We start from the raw sequence: 18440 nt of genomic DNA on the forward strand, positions 1-18440 counted from the left end.
CTCCTCATTCTTTGAAGTGGCTGAACTGGTTGGGGGAAAATCCAACCCCCCTCAAAATCAGCCTGAAGCAGACACCTAGCATAGAAAATTTCAGCTCAAATGATTAAAGTCTGAGAAAGTTAAAAGGAACTGTAAACAGGGTCTTATAATGGGAAGTGTTGGGAAAGTTAAATAATAAGCAATGTCACCAGCCTCACCTATAATTTAAACAGTTTGATAGCGTTTCTTGATTTATGATAGCTCCACTATCTTCTTAAAGTAGGCAATATGAATTAGCTGTCAATAGTTCAACTTTATGGCAAATTGATCAACCACACAAGTCCTTAAAGAACATACAGTTGAGTTTCCTTTCTATCGGATCTAGAGTTTAAGACGAGCAATAGTTATAGCAAAATTTAATAATTCTCTCCCTCTGATGAAGGTGAATTTGTCATTTCAAAGTGATAAATGGAGATCATTAGAGACTTCCTGTTATCTTGTAATGCCTTACAGTAAATCTGTATTACTACATAGTACATTGTGATTCTGCCTTATACTGCAGTAACATTATTCACCCATCCCTTTGACAATATGTTGTGATGTTGATGAAAGAGAAGGCAAGCAAAAAATCTGAAGACCTAGTCTGGAAAATCTCATTGCTAGTCCTGTAAACAGTTTTGCATTAGCCACTGGCAGTGACAGTGACACAAATAGTTTGTCAATGAAATATCTTTGTGATTCTCAATCGTTGCTGAATCTGTGTTGTCATTTGTTTTCTGCTGCCTGCATGCTTTCATGGTTCTATTTGTTCTTATGCCTAGGGAAAGTTATTTTTCCATGCACCCTGACAATTATGTCCTTTTTAACTGCTATATTCATAAGAAGCCGCTCTGGGTTTTTTTATAATCTACATTTGCCTGTTTGTTCAGTATTTCTTCTTGTTCTTCCAGATAAAGTATTTTTTTCTCTCGTGTTCCTTTGCAAATGAGAAATTAATATATAAAATACATCTTCTTGGGACTGTCTGGTATTAGTCTAAAGGAGAGAGGAATATCTGAAAGGAGTAGCAGCAGAAGAAACAGTCTGATTTTCAGGGCAATAATGAAACAGTTAAAATTAGATCATCCGACAGCACTACAAATGAGATCTCTTTTTCCGAAAATGCAGTTAGAGTTGTCATTGATATGAAAAATATTCATAGACATTTTTGCAGGTGCTGTACACATGGGTAAGCTGCAAAGTCACCTTGAAAATTGTATAAATAGATAACCGGCATTAAGACATTGTGTCTTAAAAAATGAAGCTTGTGCAGGGATCACTAATTATGAATATCAGCAGAAAGGACAGTCAAAAATATTGCAACATCTTGGTCTAAGTGCAATTGTCATGTTTGAATCCTTATTTCCTAACACATAGATTCATTTTATTTACCTATTTCTAATTCCAGGACAGAGATTTTCAAATGAAGACATTTTAAAATATCTAAGGGTTAGCATGTAAAAGAAGTACAATTAATTCAGATGAGTACCATGGAAGGAAATGACCATATTTTAAGTATCTATGCCAATGGCTAAACATGCAACATGTATAGATGGGATAAAATAAGAATAAATAAAATGGAGGAAGTATTTCTATTCTTATATTTCACTTAATAATATTCTAGAATTTAAAAAAAAAACTGTTTCTGACTTCCTCTGTGTTTTCTCTTTACTAAAAGATGAAAATCATCTGTTTCAGACTTTCAGAAGCAAAATGTGATGCACTTTTGCAACAGATATTATCTCCAGGTTTAATTGCTTTAGTGGCACTATGAGAAAGGGGGTAGAATAAAATGAAACATCATTTGGAAGATGATATTAAATGGTGATATGTACTACCAAGAGTCTAAACAAATGTGTAATGCAGGATTGTAATAGTTATGGAAGATCTTTGTACCAAAAGTGCAGAACAGTCTGGCATAAATGTATCTGTATCATTCCAGCTGCTTCTTCATTAGCTCTTTTAAAAAAAAATTAAGTACAAAGAAGTACATTGTATCTGTTCATTATCTTCTAAAACAGAGTAAAATAATTACATGCAGAGTAGTATCTGGGGACCATTGGCATGATCCTAAGAAGAAGAGAGAAAAGTTAACATTAATTTCACATCTAAATCTAGGCCCTGATTCAGCAAAACACTCATGCCCATACTAAAATGTGTTGCTTATTTGGGACTCTAGTGGCTTTCTTTAGAGGACCGTGGCTGATTAATGATAATAGTGATACAAGCTTTCATCTAAAAATTGCAAAGTGATTCTCATACTTTACAGATGATGGCCCTGATCTGCAATGGGCAGGGTGTTTGCTCTCATGGATCCGACTGCAGGTTAAGCGCCTATTTATTGTTCATGTATGGCAATGCCTTTGCTTCACCTTTGCTGAAAACCTCACCCATTCCTCTATCTCTTCTTGCTGTGGCTATTATAATTCCCTTTTGTATGGTGACCTAAAGTCCCTGTTACCCAATTTTTGCACAATAACACTGCCTGCTTTCTCATATGGACAAAGACTATGTATCATCCCTTATCTGAAAACAATTCTACTTCCCATTTATTTCTGGATCCATGGGTTTACTCCCGCCTATTGCTACCTTTCTGCTGATATCTCTGGGTCTCCTGTATCTAACATAATCCTTCCTCCTCTGGCTCTTCCCAAGGAAAGGAAAAAAGGTTCAGCTGATGTTTAGTTTCAGGGGTGGGTGATACATTTTTCTTTATCTGAATTTATTTATTCATTCCTATTTCTGAGGGAAGAATTTTGTTTGCTTATTTATTTACATTTACTATTAAACTACAAGACAAGCATATGCTTAAAATTACTGAATGAAAGGGCCAGTACTAATGAGATGTAAGAAAGCCCCGCATACCTGCAGACCTCTAAAGGTGCATACATCTTCTGCAGACCTCTAAAGATGTGCTACAAAACTTGCTAGCACATCCATTTTTCATGTCCTTAGCCTAAATATGAGCAGCTGGTCATATAAAAATGTCAAAGAGCAAACTACCAAACAGCACCCTCTGTTTTGTCAATGTATTTTTGGAGGCCCACTGAAAACCTGGCCTAAAATCACATTTTGGGGATGAAACACTGGCCTATAAAACTCAGTGGGAACACTCCCATCAACGTCAATGAGACAGGATTTCACTGAAACTTTAAGAAATTCCCTGCTGTTTTGAGACACATTATACCTTATCAGCTGGTTCAACTAATATATTGGGCTGTGAAGTCTTCATTTCATGGTGTTTTTTGTTGTCTGTTTCTGCAGATAGATGTGTTCTATCCTTTAACATGTTTGCTTGAGCTGATCCATTAGCAGACTGCGTCCTGTTTAAAACAAACAAACAAACAAACATGTTATTATCAAACTGCCACAATTCAGCAAGAAATAAAAATATATGTCCTAAACTGATAAACAGTTATTGGGAAGTATAGTTTACATAACTATGAGATCAAACCTGAAGTCTTACTCATACCTGTGAGGGCAAAGAAATATATAACAATTTCCAAACTGCAGAATAAAAGACATTTAAAAAGGAGAAGTGGACTTTTTATTTCTATTTTAAGTCGCTGATGATTCATTAAAGCACTTAAGCATGTGCTTATATTTTGGCATATGTTTAAGTGCTTATTGCCTGAATAGGGATGTTTCTCTGAATCAGCACTTAACTAATTAGCTGGTGGGGGAGGAGGGAATCATGAAAGGCAACTGAGGTGCAGGGGATGCAAGCTGTTGACAATTTTATTACAATTCTAAAGCGCAGATAACAAAATGTCCAAAAAAAACTTTGGGATGGCCCAAATCTTCAATCTGTCAGGTCAAATGTAGTAGTGGTGGCAGTAGTTGTCATGTAATTTGTTGCTCTTTCTTTTATTGTGAAGGTGCCATGACATTTTTAGACTTTGAATAAAGGGTTAGCCTGAAACCTGAAAAATAACCTGAAAAAGCTTGAGGAACATGCTATATATAGACTGCCACACATGCTTCTCCGGCAGAGAGGTATCATTATTCCCATCCAGCTTCCCTCCCACTCCCAGTTTGGTTCTGTTTTGAAAAGGCAGGATTTAATCCACAGCTGAGTACATTTTTTTTTTGGTAAAAAACATATTTTGCATTTCTCCTAAATTCTAATCTATTGGAATACATAAATAGATGCAAGAATACTGAAGAAAATTGAGATTTGCACTAGAAGCAGGAAATAGTATTTCACACTTCAATAACTGATCTTTGTCTCCAAATATTATCCATTAAGCCCCCAGTCCTGCACACTGACCTGCACAGGAGGATCCCTGCCCTTGTGTGGTGCTTCACTGAATTCAACAGGCTTCTGCACAGCTGCAGGGACCACCTGTGCAGCTCAGCTTGCAGGACTGGGCCCTAACTCTTCAATGGGCAACTCTCCATAATAATTTCTCCTCCAATATTTATTAACTATGGCAGAGAAAACATTGAAAAATACCTTTTAGAGATTTCATCAATTTTTTCAGTGTCCTGTCACTAGACAACCATCAGCAAACACAGGTGCAGTATCTGACGATGTTTCACAGATAAGCCACATTACAAATTCATGTGTTATGTCACCAAAGTCAGGGCTGTGACAGATATATAGCCTTATTCATTACAAAAGAGTGCTGGTGTTCAAATTAGTGACCTTAAATGAAAGCATCTGACACCCCTTATCAGCCTCCTAAGTAATCGACTTCTTCCAAGTAAATATTGTAAAAATGTGTTGGTTAAAGGCATGTTCACAATCTGCATCTACAGAGAAGTTATGAAAAAGATGTTGGTAAGTCACTCAGCTGCATGAAATGTGATTTTGGAGCTGGGATTTAGCACAATGCTATTTGAGGATGCTGATGAAGCATTGCTAATTCATCACCTGTACAATCTTTCGGCTGCATTTTGGCTGTTAAGCATGCTGCGCATGTAAGTGGGTCAAACATAAATTAGCTCAGTACAAGTGTTACATTGTTCCTTTCCTCTGAATCATCCAAATGGAGGTATGCTTTATATGATCCACAGAGCAGTCAAAAGATTTAATCCCATGAAGTGTCCGCTTATCATCATTGCATATTATCTGACAGGTGGACGAATATAAGAAGGCAAAGGAGGCTTATGGGAAAACAATAGAATGATACATTTGTAAGTGGTGCTATGTGAAGTAGTCACATCATATTTTGATAGGAACAGAGTTAAAGGTGCATTCCTCCAGCCCTACGTTCACTCACACACTGCATTATGTGGCCCAAACACCTAGTGTTTGGGAATGACACCTGGCAAAGGTATCAGTGACTAAGGCCATCAAGATCACTTTAGTATCTGAAATGTATTTGGCAAATATCACTTTTTATCCATAAAGAATGGACTAAACTGTAAAAGTGTAACATAAACATGTCTCCTCTCCTCTGACGGCCTGATCCAGGTTCAATGGATATTGGATCAGAATCCCCTTTCATAAGTGTAACTCCAAGTGATTTTAATAAGAGTTACACTAATCACCAGGGAAAACAGACCCCATAGAGACTTTCATAGCGTATAGTCTCTTCTCTGGTAGGGAAGACATAGAGACATTACTGGTCTTTCATGCAATGGATTCCACACAGACTGGATGAAATTGTTTCTTTAGGACATTTACACTGTTGTGGTCCCTGCCTTTAATTTGCCTGAAGATGAATAAATTAATTTTCTTCCGAAAGGCCACTTAACCTTTCTAAGCACTAATATTTCCCTGGAGCTCTTCCTCTCAACCTCGTTCTTGATAATGGAAAGAGAGCAGTGCAAACAAAATGGGATAGAAGGTGGTAAAGCTTGCACAGCCCGAGTACACAGTGTGTGTTTGGGAAAGATCTGAGGGGAGTGAATGCAATGAATTAATTTCCTACAGGTTATGGAGTAGCAGCAGAACTTTTTTTTGCAGTTGCTACTGCAGTCTCTGGGCTATGCCAACCCAGAGAGCTGCTGTATTCTCCTAGCTTTGGGGAAGTGGGCCAGTGAATCCAGTTAGTTGCAGATTCACTGCCCCTGCCCCTACCATCTGTATTATATATCTGTAATTAGCATATTCTTTATACTATTTATAGTGTAATATTCTTTATGTATCTGTACATTGTCAATACTTTGCTTTCTTTAAAATAAAACCATACCTAATCTATGCACAATTTAATTCAAACTCCTTTCCTGTTGTATTTACAGTAAAATTGAATATTTTCACATTTCTTGTTGAATGGACGGTACATGAAAAATTGCCTTTTCCATAGGAGAAATGTGGAGAAGGGGTATCTTCTTCCCCATGTAACATTGCAGTATTCAGTGTAGGCAAACAGTGGGTCAAATCCTCAACTGCTATGACCTGGCATATCTCCATTGACTTCTGCAGAGCTACCCCCTTTTAAACCAGCTGAGGATTTGTCCTAAGGTGAGTGAATATGATGTATGTAGCAATGATTTAACTAGAGCTGGATGGAAATTTTCCTTCAAAATGTTTTCTATGAAACAGAAATTTCATCTTTATGTTGAGAAAACTTAAACAAAATATGTAGTTTTGGGCTGATTCATCTCAAATTGAAACATTTTGATTTGTCAAACTGAGTCAAAACATTTTGTTTCCTGTCATTTTGCGATTAATCTGTGTCCACTTGAGCTGTCGTGATGTCACAAAGGAGATGACCATATTCTTCTCCCCAGTAAGCTACCTCTTCCATGATACATCACAGTCTCCCCTATGGTTGAACCTCCATGAGACATCACAGCCTGTGACTCCCAATGCATCACATGAAATATAGTCTGGCTGGGAAGCCCAACCCAAACTACAACTCCTATGAGGCAGTGTGGCAGGTCGGCAGTTTCATTTCAATATCATGTGTCAAAACAAAACAGTTAAATTCTGCTCAACAAACTGAAATTAAATGCTTCAATTCATGAATGTCAAAGCATTTCATTTCAATTGAAAATATCATAAGAAAATGTTTTAGGATTTCTAAATTGATTACAAATTCTTCTCCACTTTCTGATCTCTGAAAAAAAAATTGATATTTTTTTCCTGATTCAGAAAGAAAAAAAATTCAAAATATTGGAATTTCCTGAGGCATGGAAATTCAATTTTTTAATCAGCTCCTGATTTAACACTATCAAAGCATATACCCTCGTGGTTAATTTAATATTTTATTTCCTCTTTTTCCATTATGTTTGGTTTAAAAAGATGTTTTTCATAACCACATCTAATGCCTGTGTTGTTACAACACGTATAGGGAAAAAGGTAACCTCCCTCCACCCTAAAATGGAGAAGGGTAAAATTTAGGCACTTAGGAGCTAGCACCAAGATCATCAAAGGAAATTAGCCACCTAACTTCCTTTGAAATCAATATGTTAGGTGCCTAAATACCTTTGAGCATCTGGACCTAGGTACCTAAGTCACTTTTGGACTTAGGCTTTTAAAACACTTATGTACTTTTGAAAAAATTACCAGAAGAAAATAAACTAAAATTAAGTGCTTCAATCACAATGATCAAGTATCAGTATAGTTGCTCTATTGGTATAAGCACAAACAGTTCAAAGAGACTGTATAAATTTCTGTTTTGTATGAAAGTTAAAGTAGGAGATCAAACTTTATCCACTACTAGCTATCCATGAATGATACAAGCCAATTTTCAGACCAGAACTTTGGTGTGCTAAAGTCATTCAGCCAATACATGAGAAAGATGATTTAAACAACATCTACAGGAGAATGAGGTCAAAAAGGTGAAACAAGCACAAACACTGTTGATTCAGGACCAGAGGAAAAGAGTAATCTGGTGCTCTAGATAGTCTTAATTTATTGAACTGGCTGTCTTCCTGCTATGGGAATTAGCCATGTGACAATGACCTTGGCTTGGCCTCATTACAGAGGATAATCTTATAAAGCATCACCACTATCTCTTTACAATTCTCAATTCACCAAGTTAATAACCACTACTTACAATGTACAGTCCCAAGCAGACATGTACAGTTGGCAGTGAATTTTGGGATTTAAGCACATCTCTGAATTGGGGGTGATGTGGAGCCACATTGCCCTAGAGAATAATCAGGAAGGGTGCTGATAATTTGTTCCTGTGAAACTCCACTGTAGCTCAGCTATCCTGAAATACCCTCTCCTCCAGCCTTTATAAATAGCCTAACTCATATGAACTTCAAGCAAGTGTAAACATGTTCTAAGTGACTTACCCAAGTCATACAGAACCTGATTCACCAGCTGTTGTAGGCACACTTGGGGTATGTCTACACTACCTGCCGGATCGGCGGGTAGCAATCGGTTTATCGGGGATCGATATATCGCATCTCATCTAAACGCTATATATCGATCCCCGAACGCGCTCCCGTCGACTCCAGAACTCCAGCAGGGCGAGTGGCGGTAGCAGAGTCGACAGGGGGAGCCACGGCCATCAATCCCGCACCGTGAGGATGGGATGTAAGTCGAAATAAGATACTTCGACTTCAGCTATGCTATTCCTATAGCTGAAGTTGCGTATCTTACATCGACCCCGCCCACTAGTGTAGACCAGGCCTAAGATGACTTTTGCAAAAGCTTTTCCTGCTACATTTAGTAGCGAGATACCCCTGTAGTTGTTGCAATTGCCATTTTCACCTTTATTTTTATACGAAGTAATAATGTTTGTGTTACACATCTCTTGTAGTATCTCATCCTCTTTCCAGCATCTAAGTAGATGAAGATATGGTAATAGGCTGTCTTTCCCACACTTAAGGCTTTCCACTGGGATGCCATCTGTTCCAGGAGCCTTGCCACTTGATAGCAAATCAATGGCCTTGCTTAGCTCTTGTCTACTGTGAATCACACTGCAGATTCAGGGCTGGAAAATCAACTATAGACATGATATTTTCTCTGCGTCAAATCCAAGAAAAGTGCAGAGAGCAAAACCAACCATTTTACATGGCCTTTGTGGACAATCAGCATAGCAGATCTATTTGCAATACTAGAAAAGATAGGATGCCCACCAACCCTGTTAACTCTTACATGTTCATTCCACAACAATATGAGAGCAACTGTCCATTTTGACGGTCCACTTCAGACAGCTTTGAGATGAAAAGCAGAGTGAAGCAAGGATGTGTTCTTGCCCCTACCTTCTTTGAGAATCTTCTTCTCGGTACTCTTGAACTGTGTGTTTAAGGACATGAATGATGGAGTGTACTTCCACACAAGATCGGATGGGAAACTCTTCAACCTGTCCTGACTTAAGTCAAAGACCAAACTAAAAAAGGTGCTAATCAGGAACCTTCTATTCGCTGATGATGCTTCCCTCATAGTCCACAATGAAGATCTACCACAAGAACTCATGGACCGCCTTTCAAGTGTCTGTCAGGCATTTGCTCTCACCATCAGCATCAAGAAAATGATTGTATTAGGACAGGGGGTTCCACAAGATTTTCAATTACCTTAAACGCAAACCAGCTAGAAGTAGCCCAGAAGTTCAGCTATTTAGGTTCTACAGTGACCACCAACCTCTCACTGGATGAAGAATTAAATGTTCACATTGGAAAGGCTGCCACCACCTTTAGCAGACTAACTAAAAGAGAATGGAACAATTCAAAGCTTACCATCAAGACCAAAATGCTAGTGTACCAAGTTTGCATTCTCAGCACTCTCATGTACAGTGGGGAAACATGGACAACTTAATGCTCATCAGTAGAAAAGGTTAAACAGTTTCCACCTGTGCTGTTTACGTCACATACCTAACACCATATGGCAGGATAAAGTTACCAATGCAGAGGTTTTTCAAAGGGCAAATTTACCAAGTGTGATAGCCCTGCTCAAACAAAGATGACTGCGCTGGCTGGGCCATCTGAGTAGGTTGGAAGATGGATGCATACCCAAGGACATGCCACATGGGGAGCTATCAGAGGAAACAACAACAGGATGTTCCAAACTGCGCTATAAAGACACATGCAAGGGAGATATGAAGGAATTTGGAATTGATCCTGACCAACGGCAAATCTTGGCAAGTGATCATAACAAGTGGCACCATCGTCTCCATCAGAATATCAAAGTCCATGACAGAAGCTGATTCCTACATGTAAAGAGCTGGTAGGAAGCAAGCAGCTCCCAACCAAAATACATATATTTGCCATAACTGCCAAAGATCATGCAAATAAGAACATAAGAAGGGCCATACTGGGTCAGACCAAAGGTCCATCTAGCCCAGTCTCCTGTCTTCCAACAGTGGCCAATGCCAGGTGACCCAGAGGGAATGACTACAACAGGTAATCCTCAAATGATCCATCCCGTCGCCCATTCCCAGCTTCTGAGAGGCTAGGGACACCATCCTTGTCCATCCTGGCTAATAGCCACTGATGGACCTATCCTCCATGAATTTATCTAGTTCTTTTTTTAACCCTGTTATACTCTTGGCTTTAACAACATCCTCTAGCAAGGAGTTCCTCTGGTTGACTGTGCATTGTGTGACAAAATACTTCCTTTCATTTGCTTTAAATCTCGGATTGGACTATTCAGTCATATGAGACATTTCAACCCATCTACATCATAGGCTGCAATTCCCACTGTCTTGTGCAGATGAAAGAATGCCAACAACAGCACCAGATTTGTAACCTAGGAGTTCTTGGTCTCAGTCCCATGCTGGGTGCAAGCAACAATATTACAGAAAAAAGTTAGTTTACTCATCTAAAAACTATCTTTCCTATCCACCAAAAACTTAAGTGAACATAAAACCCGTTAGTAACAGAACCATTTTTCATTTATATTTCACGTTTGGTAGGGAAAAAATAACCAAAGGCTTTGGGAACAATTTCAAATAATATTTTTTAAAAGTGCTCCATGCTTCTGAACTACTTATTGTCTCCCTCCACACCTCATTGCTTTTGGAATTTACTCTATGACTCTGCATTTCGATACTGTTAAAAACAGTTATTTTCTATCAAATACATGAGTGTTCTTTTCTCCTTCTTAGAGCACTTCTGAATCCTGGCTTTTCCAAGGTCTACAAGTCTCTACCCCCAGAATGAGGACATCTAATTAATCTCTATATTATGAGTAATTTAGGCTCTGATCCTTTTTATGACCTATATATGTGCTTAACTTTAAGCACAAAAGTATTCTCATGGAATTAATTTAGGTGACTTCTATGGGACCACCATAAAATTCAGATCTAGGCCTGGCATAACCCATCTTTTAAGCATTTTTAGATCTCAGGCCTTGTTTAGTGGCCCTCTCTGAAAAAAGATATTCCAGTATAAAATACTGCAATTTGTTTGTTCAGAGTAAGGGGCTATATAGTAGGGAGTATGATATAATCTCTAGATCCCCACTTCACATGCTACTAATAACTGCATTCCATCTTTCCTCCATACACTTCCCTTACACACAATATTTTCTTCTATTGACTCTTTATTAGTATCAGTTAAGCGCTAAACTATACAAGATATAAAAAAAGAGACAAACCTGGCCCTGAAAACCTTACTGTTTTAAATAACAAAAGTGGAGAAGATGAACTGAACTGGGAAGACCAGAGGAAATAACTTGAGAGTAATGTTTTTAAAATGTTCAGTTTGCTCATTGCAAATTCTCAAGAACCACTTAACTGTTTCTCAGTGATAATTTGAAAGGTGTTAAACCTATTTTTCTGGCTAAATACCAACATGGATGATTACCTTCTCCTGTCTAATTCCCTCCTCCTGTAATTTCAATTGAACAAGTTATTTTTTTTACTTCCCTTCCAAAAATATCTCTTGTGTATATTTGCTAGGTTAGAATGGTTGCTGTAATTATAGTTACACTCCAGAGAGTAAAAGAGCCTTGGTGTAAATGAGAATCAGGCTCACTGTCTCTACAGGCTTGTCTATACTGCTCAGCAATGTGCACTAAAGGGGTGTAATTTCTAAAGTACACCAATGTGTTGCACATTAACTGGCCCATGGAGACCCTGCTACTGTGAACTGAAAATTTCCTATTGCTATGTAGTAATAGGGAACTTTTATTTCATGGAAGCAGGGTCTAAATGGGCCAGTTCGTGTGTAATATGTTGGTGCCCTTTAGAAAACATACCCCGCTAGTGCTCATTGTCCTGCCATATAGACAAGCCCGAAGGGTTACTTTGTAAACATATAATTATTATTTCTTTTATGACATAAATTACCAGTCAGCATCTATTGTGTTTTGCAGTAGAGAAGATGATTTAGTAATAAATTATCTTAAATAAAACTCCCCACCTGTCCTAGCTATATCCAGGGATTAATTTCAGAGGCAAATAGTTTCAGAGGAAGTTTCTTTTGGGCTTGTATGGCATTACAGTCTGTTATTGTAACGCGGAAAGAGAATGTTTAACATTAAAAGAGTGGAAGATTCTGAGAAATAGCCACAAGAAATACATTTGTTCTGGGAAAAGGAGGAAATAGAAAAACTGCTCTAGCATATTTTATATGGCTTATATTGTAAAAAAGCCTATCTTTGCAAAAAATATTATTTCTGTTATACTGCCAAGTTCAATATCTGCAAGGTAAAATTGCAAAGTGGACTTTCCAGCATATTTTCTAATTTGATAGTTCATGGCTCAGTGATCTTTACTCATTCATGATGATCTGTCACTTTTCCTTTTATTTTACTCCTCCTTTTTCCATTTGGGTTTCCCCACTGATCAGATATACAGAATACCTTCTGTTTATAATAGCACATTTCATCCCAACAGATTTTAAGGAGGTTGCATGTGCATATTGCTGAAATGCAGACACTGTGGGGATGGAAATAAGGCAACCAATCTGCACCACAGTTTTACACAGCAGGATTTGTAGGAGGGGAATTGACTAAAAATTAACTGATCTCAAAAATAGAATATAGACAAGTGAGTTGTAATTGTAGTACCCTTTCCCCCAATATTTTTCAAGGGGATTGCTTTAGCACTCATTTTCTTGTGAAAATTGCCATAGGACAATGGCATTGAAACAGGTTTTATAGTCCCACCCTTCTTTTCAGGTGCGAGACATGGACGACGTATTGACGCCATCATAAGCATCTGGAGTGGTACCACCAGTGATGCTTTAGGAAGAGTCTCCATATCAGATGGAAGACTGTTGCATCAATGTAAGCATCCTCTCTGCAGCTAACATCACGAGTGTTGAGGCAAATGTTATGTAACATCAACTTCGCTGGTTTGGTCATTGTGTGCCGATGGCTGATACTTGTCTTCATAGAATCATAGAATCTCAGGGTTGGAAGGGACCTCAGGAGGTCATTTAGTCCAACCCCCTGCTCAAAGCAGGACCAAACCCAACTAAATCATCCTAGCCAGGGTTTTGTCAAGCCTGACCTTAAAAACCTCTAAGGAAGGAGATTCCACCACCTCCCTAGGTAACCCATTCCAGTTCTTCACCACCCTACTAGTGAAAACGTTTTTCCTAATGTCCAACCTAAACCTCCCCCTCTGCAACTTGAGACCATTACTCCTTGTTCTGTCATCTTCTACCACTGAGAACAGTCTAGATCCATCCTCTTTGGAACCCCCTTTCAGGTAGTTGAAAGCAGCTATCAAATCCCCCCTCATTCTTCTCTTCTGCAGGCTAAACAATCTCAGTTCCCTCAGCCTCTCCTCATAAGTCATGTGCTCCAGCCCCCTAATCATTTTTGTTGCCCTCTGCTGGACTCTCTCCAATTTATCCACATCCTTCTTGTAGTGTGGGGCCCAAAACTGGACACAGTACTCCAAATGAGGCCTCACCAGTGCTGAATAGAGGGGAATGATCACATCCCTCGATCTGCTGGAAATGCCCCTACTTATACAACCCAAAATGCCATTAGCCTTCTTGGCAACAAGGGCACACTGTTGACTCATATTCAGCTTTTCGTCCACCATAACCCCTAGGTCCTTTTCTGCAGAACTGCTGCCCAGACATTCGGTCCCTAGTCTGTAGAAGTGCATGGGATTCTTCCGTCCTAAGTGCAGGACTCTGCACTTGTCCTTGTTGAACCTCATCATATTTCTTTTGGCCCAATTCTCTAATTTGTCTAGGTCCCTCTGTATCCTATCCCTACCCTCCAGCGTATCAACCACTCCTCCCAGTTTAGTGTCATCTGCAAACTTGCTAAGGGTGCAGTCCACACCATCCTCCAGATCGTTAATGAAGATATTGAACAAAACCGGCCCCAGCACCGACCCTTGGGGCACTCCACTTGATACCGGCTGCCAACTAGACATGGAACCATTGATCACTACCCATTGAGCCCGACCATCTAGCCAGTTTTCTATCCACCTTACCGTCCATTCATCCAGCCCATACTTCTTTAACTTGCTGGCAAGAATACTGTGGGAGACTGTATCAAAAGCTTTGCTAAAGTCCAGAAATAGCACATCCACTGCTTTCCCCTCATCCACAGAGCCGGTTATCTCATCATAGAAGGCAATTAGGTTAGTCAGGCATGACTTGCCCTTGGTGAATCCATGCTGACTGTTCCTGATCACTTTCCCCTCCTTTAAGTGGTTCAGAATTGATTCCTTGAGGACCTGTTCCATGATTTTTCCAGGGACTGAGGTGAGACTGACCGGCCTGTAGTTCCCTGGATCTTCCTTCTTCCCTTTTTTAAAGATGGGCACTACATTAGCTTTTTTCCAGTCATCCGGGACCTCCCCCAATCACCATGATTTTTCAAAGATAATGGCCAATGGCTCTGCAATCTCATCGGCCAACTCCTTTAGCACCCTAGGATGCAGCGCATCCTGCCCCATGGACTTGTGCTCGTCCAGCTTTTCTAAATAGTCCCGAACTACTTCTTTTTTCCACAGAGAGCTGGTCACCTCCTCCCCATACCGTGCTGCAGAGTGCAGCTGTCTGGGAGCTGACCTTGTCTGTGAAGACAGAGGCAAAAAAAGCATTGAGTACACTAGCTTTCTCCACATCCTCTGTCACTAGGTTCCCTCCCTCATTCAGCAAGGGGCCCACACTTTCCTTGACTTTCTTCTTGTTACTAACATACCTGAAGAAACCCTTCTTGTTACTCCTAACAGCTCCGGCTAGCTGCAACTCCAAGTGTGATTTGGCCTTCCTAATTTCACTCCTGCATGCCTGAGCAATACTTTTATACTCCTCCCTGGTTATTTGTCCAATCTTCCACTTCTTGTAAGCGGTTTTTTTGTGTTTAAGACGAGCAAGGATTTCACTGTTAAGCCAAGCTGGTTGCCTGCCATATTTACTTTTCTTCCTACACATCGGGATGGTTTGTTCCTGCAACCTCAATAAGGATTCTTTAAAATACAGCCAGCTTTCCTCGACTCCTTTCCCCGTCATGTTATTCTCCCAGGGGACCTTGCCCATCAGTTCCCTGAGGGAGTCGAAGTCTGCTTTTCTGAAGTCCAGGGTCTCTGTTCTACTGCTCTCCTTTCTTCCTTGTGTCAGGATCCTGAACTCGACCATCTCATGGTCACTGCCTCCCAGGTTCCCATCCACTATTGCTTCCTCTACTATTTCTTCCCTGTTTGTGAGCAGCAGGTCAAGAAGAGCTTTCCCCCTAGTTGGTTCCTCCAGCACTTGCACCAGGAAATTGTCCCCTACACTTTCCAGAAACTTTCTGGATTGTCTGTGCACTGCTGTATTGCTCTCCCAGCAGATATTGGGGTGATTAAAGTCACCCATGAGAACCAGGGCCTGTGATCTAGCAACTTCTGTTAGTTGCTGGAAGAAAGCCTCGTCCACCTCATCCCCCTGGTCTGGTGGTCTGTAGCAGACTCCCACCACGACATTACCCTTGTTGTTCATACTTCTAAATTTAATCCAGAGACTCTCAGGTTTTTCTGCAGTTTCATACTGGAGCTCTGAGCAGTCATACTGCTCTCTTACATACAACGCAACTCCCCCACCTTTTCTGCCCTGCCTATCCTTCCTGAACAGTTTATATCCATCCATGACAGTACTCCAATCATGTGAGTTATCCCACCAAGTCTCTGTTATTCCAATCACATCATAATTCCTTGACTGTGCCAGGACTTCTAGTTCTCCCTGCTTGTTCCCCAGGCTTCTTGCATTTGTGTATAGGCATGTAAGATAACTCACTGATCGTCCTGGTGTCCCAGTCTTCTGAAGCAAGTCCTCTTTTCTCAACTTTGTCATGGTAAGAGGACCCATGGGGGACAGAGGAAATCCTACAAGGACCCCCTGAAAGTATATCTTAAGAAGGGAGCCATTGTCCCCATGAATTGGGACAAGCTGGCTAGCAATAGACTACAATGGCATCACATCATACATCAAGCCTCAGTCTGTTTTGAAGAGAATTGCCTTGCTCTAGAGTAGGGGTTCTCAAACTGGGGGTTGGGACCCCTCAGGGGGTCACAAGGTTATTACTTGGGGCAGGGGGTACGAGCTGTCAGCCTCCACCCCAGCCCCTCTTTGCCTCCAGCATTTATAATGGTATTAAATATATTTTAAAGTGTTTTTAATTTTGGGGTGGGGTCACATTCAGAGGCTTGCTATGTGAAAGGGGTCACCAGTACAAAAGTTTGAGAAACACTGCTCTAGTGGCTGAGAAATGACAGAGCAAGGAGAATCCTGGCATAATGGCCAGCAGTTGTGCTCTCTCCAAACAACCACCTCTCACATATGTGGAAAAACCTGTAGAGCATGGATTGGACTTTCAGAACGGACAATCTTACAGAGTGAAGGTTACACTTTCTCTCATGGGGCTTGTGTATTCATTCCTTCTTCTGTTGTTGTCTTTGTTAAACTAAAACAAAAGTAACCATTTGGCTCAATGGAAGACAAAGTAAATTGATTATGGGGTTTTCTATAACGGAAAATTATATATTTATATATAAAAAAATCTCCATGAGAGAGAAAACACAGCATGAGATCTCACTCTGTAAGATCCTCCATCTTGAATTCCTTCATGTCCCTTCCCTCTAATAAACAGATATACGGAATTTTAAAGGCGCAGCATGTGACAAATATTGCAACCAGTATCTTTAGGGGAATATTGTATTAACCTCATAAATGTTCTACATATTGTTGTGTTCTACTCCGTGGGGGGAGGGTTACCACAGCTCCTCCAGGAACTAAAAACAGTGGGGTAATTACTGCAGCCCCTGGGATTGCAGACTGCTCCAAAGAAGTACCACTCACTGGGGTAGTTTGCAGGAGGCCCAAGAAGCCCAAGACACAGAAATGTGGAGTTTTACCTAAGGCCTGGTCTACACTACGATTTTAGGTCGAATTTAGCAGAGTTACCTCGATTTAACCCTGGACCCGTCCACACGACCAAGCCCTTTTTTTGACTTAAAGGGCTCTTAAATCAATTTCTTTACTCCACCTCTGACAAGGGGATTAGTGCTGAAATTGGTCTTGCCAGGTCGAATTTGGGGTAATGTTAAGTAGTTCTGCTGAACGAGTTCTGCTTCTATTTAAATAACATGGGAGAAGGATATAGTGGGATAGTTCACTCAGAAATAGTCTTAAATGCGTCAAAGGTCATTGTGACTAGAATAACTCTAAAACGTAACCATGATTCTGATAAAATCTTAATGTATCATTGTCATGTATTTTTAATAGTTTAAACTTAAGATTTACATTTGAATTGAGACAAAAATAGAAGTAGGTATCAGGACTTAATTCAGGTTATTAGTCAGAGCAGCCTCTGTAGCCTGGCACAGTTTAGCTGGTTTAAAAGATGTCTTAGCACTCTGTGGCAACAAGCACTTCCACAATTTTAAAGAGGTCAGTAGCTCATACGTTTGTATCAATACAGTATTTAGCTGCTGCATTTGCAGCTGATCACAAGCCCTGACAAAAATTATAATCTCACAGTTAGCTGGGCTAGAAAAAAACTAAAGACACATTCAGAACTATTCTCACTGAAAAATACCCCTGAAGCAGGTGAGCAATTTGGATTTTGTCTAAAGACTATAACACAGGATGGCTAAACCCTGAAAATTCTCATCACAGAAAGGGAAATGGTGAACAAGTTAATCATTCTTATAAGGTAATATTCTGTTTTTGTTGTAAAAAGTTGATTTAATTTAAATACTTCCTAATTGACTGGGATGGTTATCGTCTTGGTGAGAAATGTCAAAAGCTCCCTAAAGCATCACCGCGCACATACACTTTGAACTGTAACTCTCAGTCTCTCATTTACACAAGCAGCCATGGGATGTTTAATTAGCACAAAGGGTCAGAACCTTTGTTTTACATCTCGGCCAGTTGAACAGTGCTCTCATTCTTAGTTTATTTGCCTTTACTAATGTTCTGACACAGTGAGTGTGGCAGTGTACATTATTCTATAAGCTCGTAGAAAGAGACAGAAAAATAAATAAAATAATTTGCTTTCAGTCAAGTCAGTAATTAATCTAGATCTTAGATTATTAGAGAGAGTGCTTTCCTATACTAAGGAGGAGTAAATCCTGGTAAGAAATAATGGAGAAAGTGGTTTTCATCCATTATTGTTCACT

The 18440-nt window shown here is 39.8% G+C and overlaps 1 protein-coding gene across 1 annotated transcript in view; it reads right to left on the reverse strand.

Annotated features, from left to right (window-relative positions):
• Positions 1-351: 351 nt before the first annotated feature.
• TPO (thyroid peroxidase) overlaps positions 352-18440 on the reverse strand; it is an 85690-nt gene continuing 67601 nt past the window's right edge. Inside the window, exons 15-16 of the mRNA XM_045009354.1 lie at positions 3206-3341; positions 352-360 (exon numbers count right to left, since the gene is read on the reverse strand). Coding sequence (XP_044865289.1) covers positions 352-360; positions 3206-3341 — 145 coding nt within the window. The remainder of the gene's footprint in view (positions 361-3205; positions 3342-18440) is intronic.

The sequence above is a fragment of the Mauremys mutica genome, chromosome 3 (genome assembly GCF_020497125.1).
Source record: "Mauremys mutica isolate MM-2020 ecotype Southern chromosome 3, ASM2049712v1, whole genome shotgun sequence".
Classification (NCBI taxonomy): Eukaryota; Metazoa; Chordata; order Testudines; family Geoemydidae; genus Mauremys; species Mauremys mutica.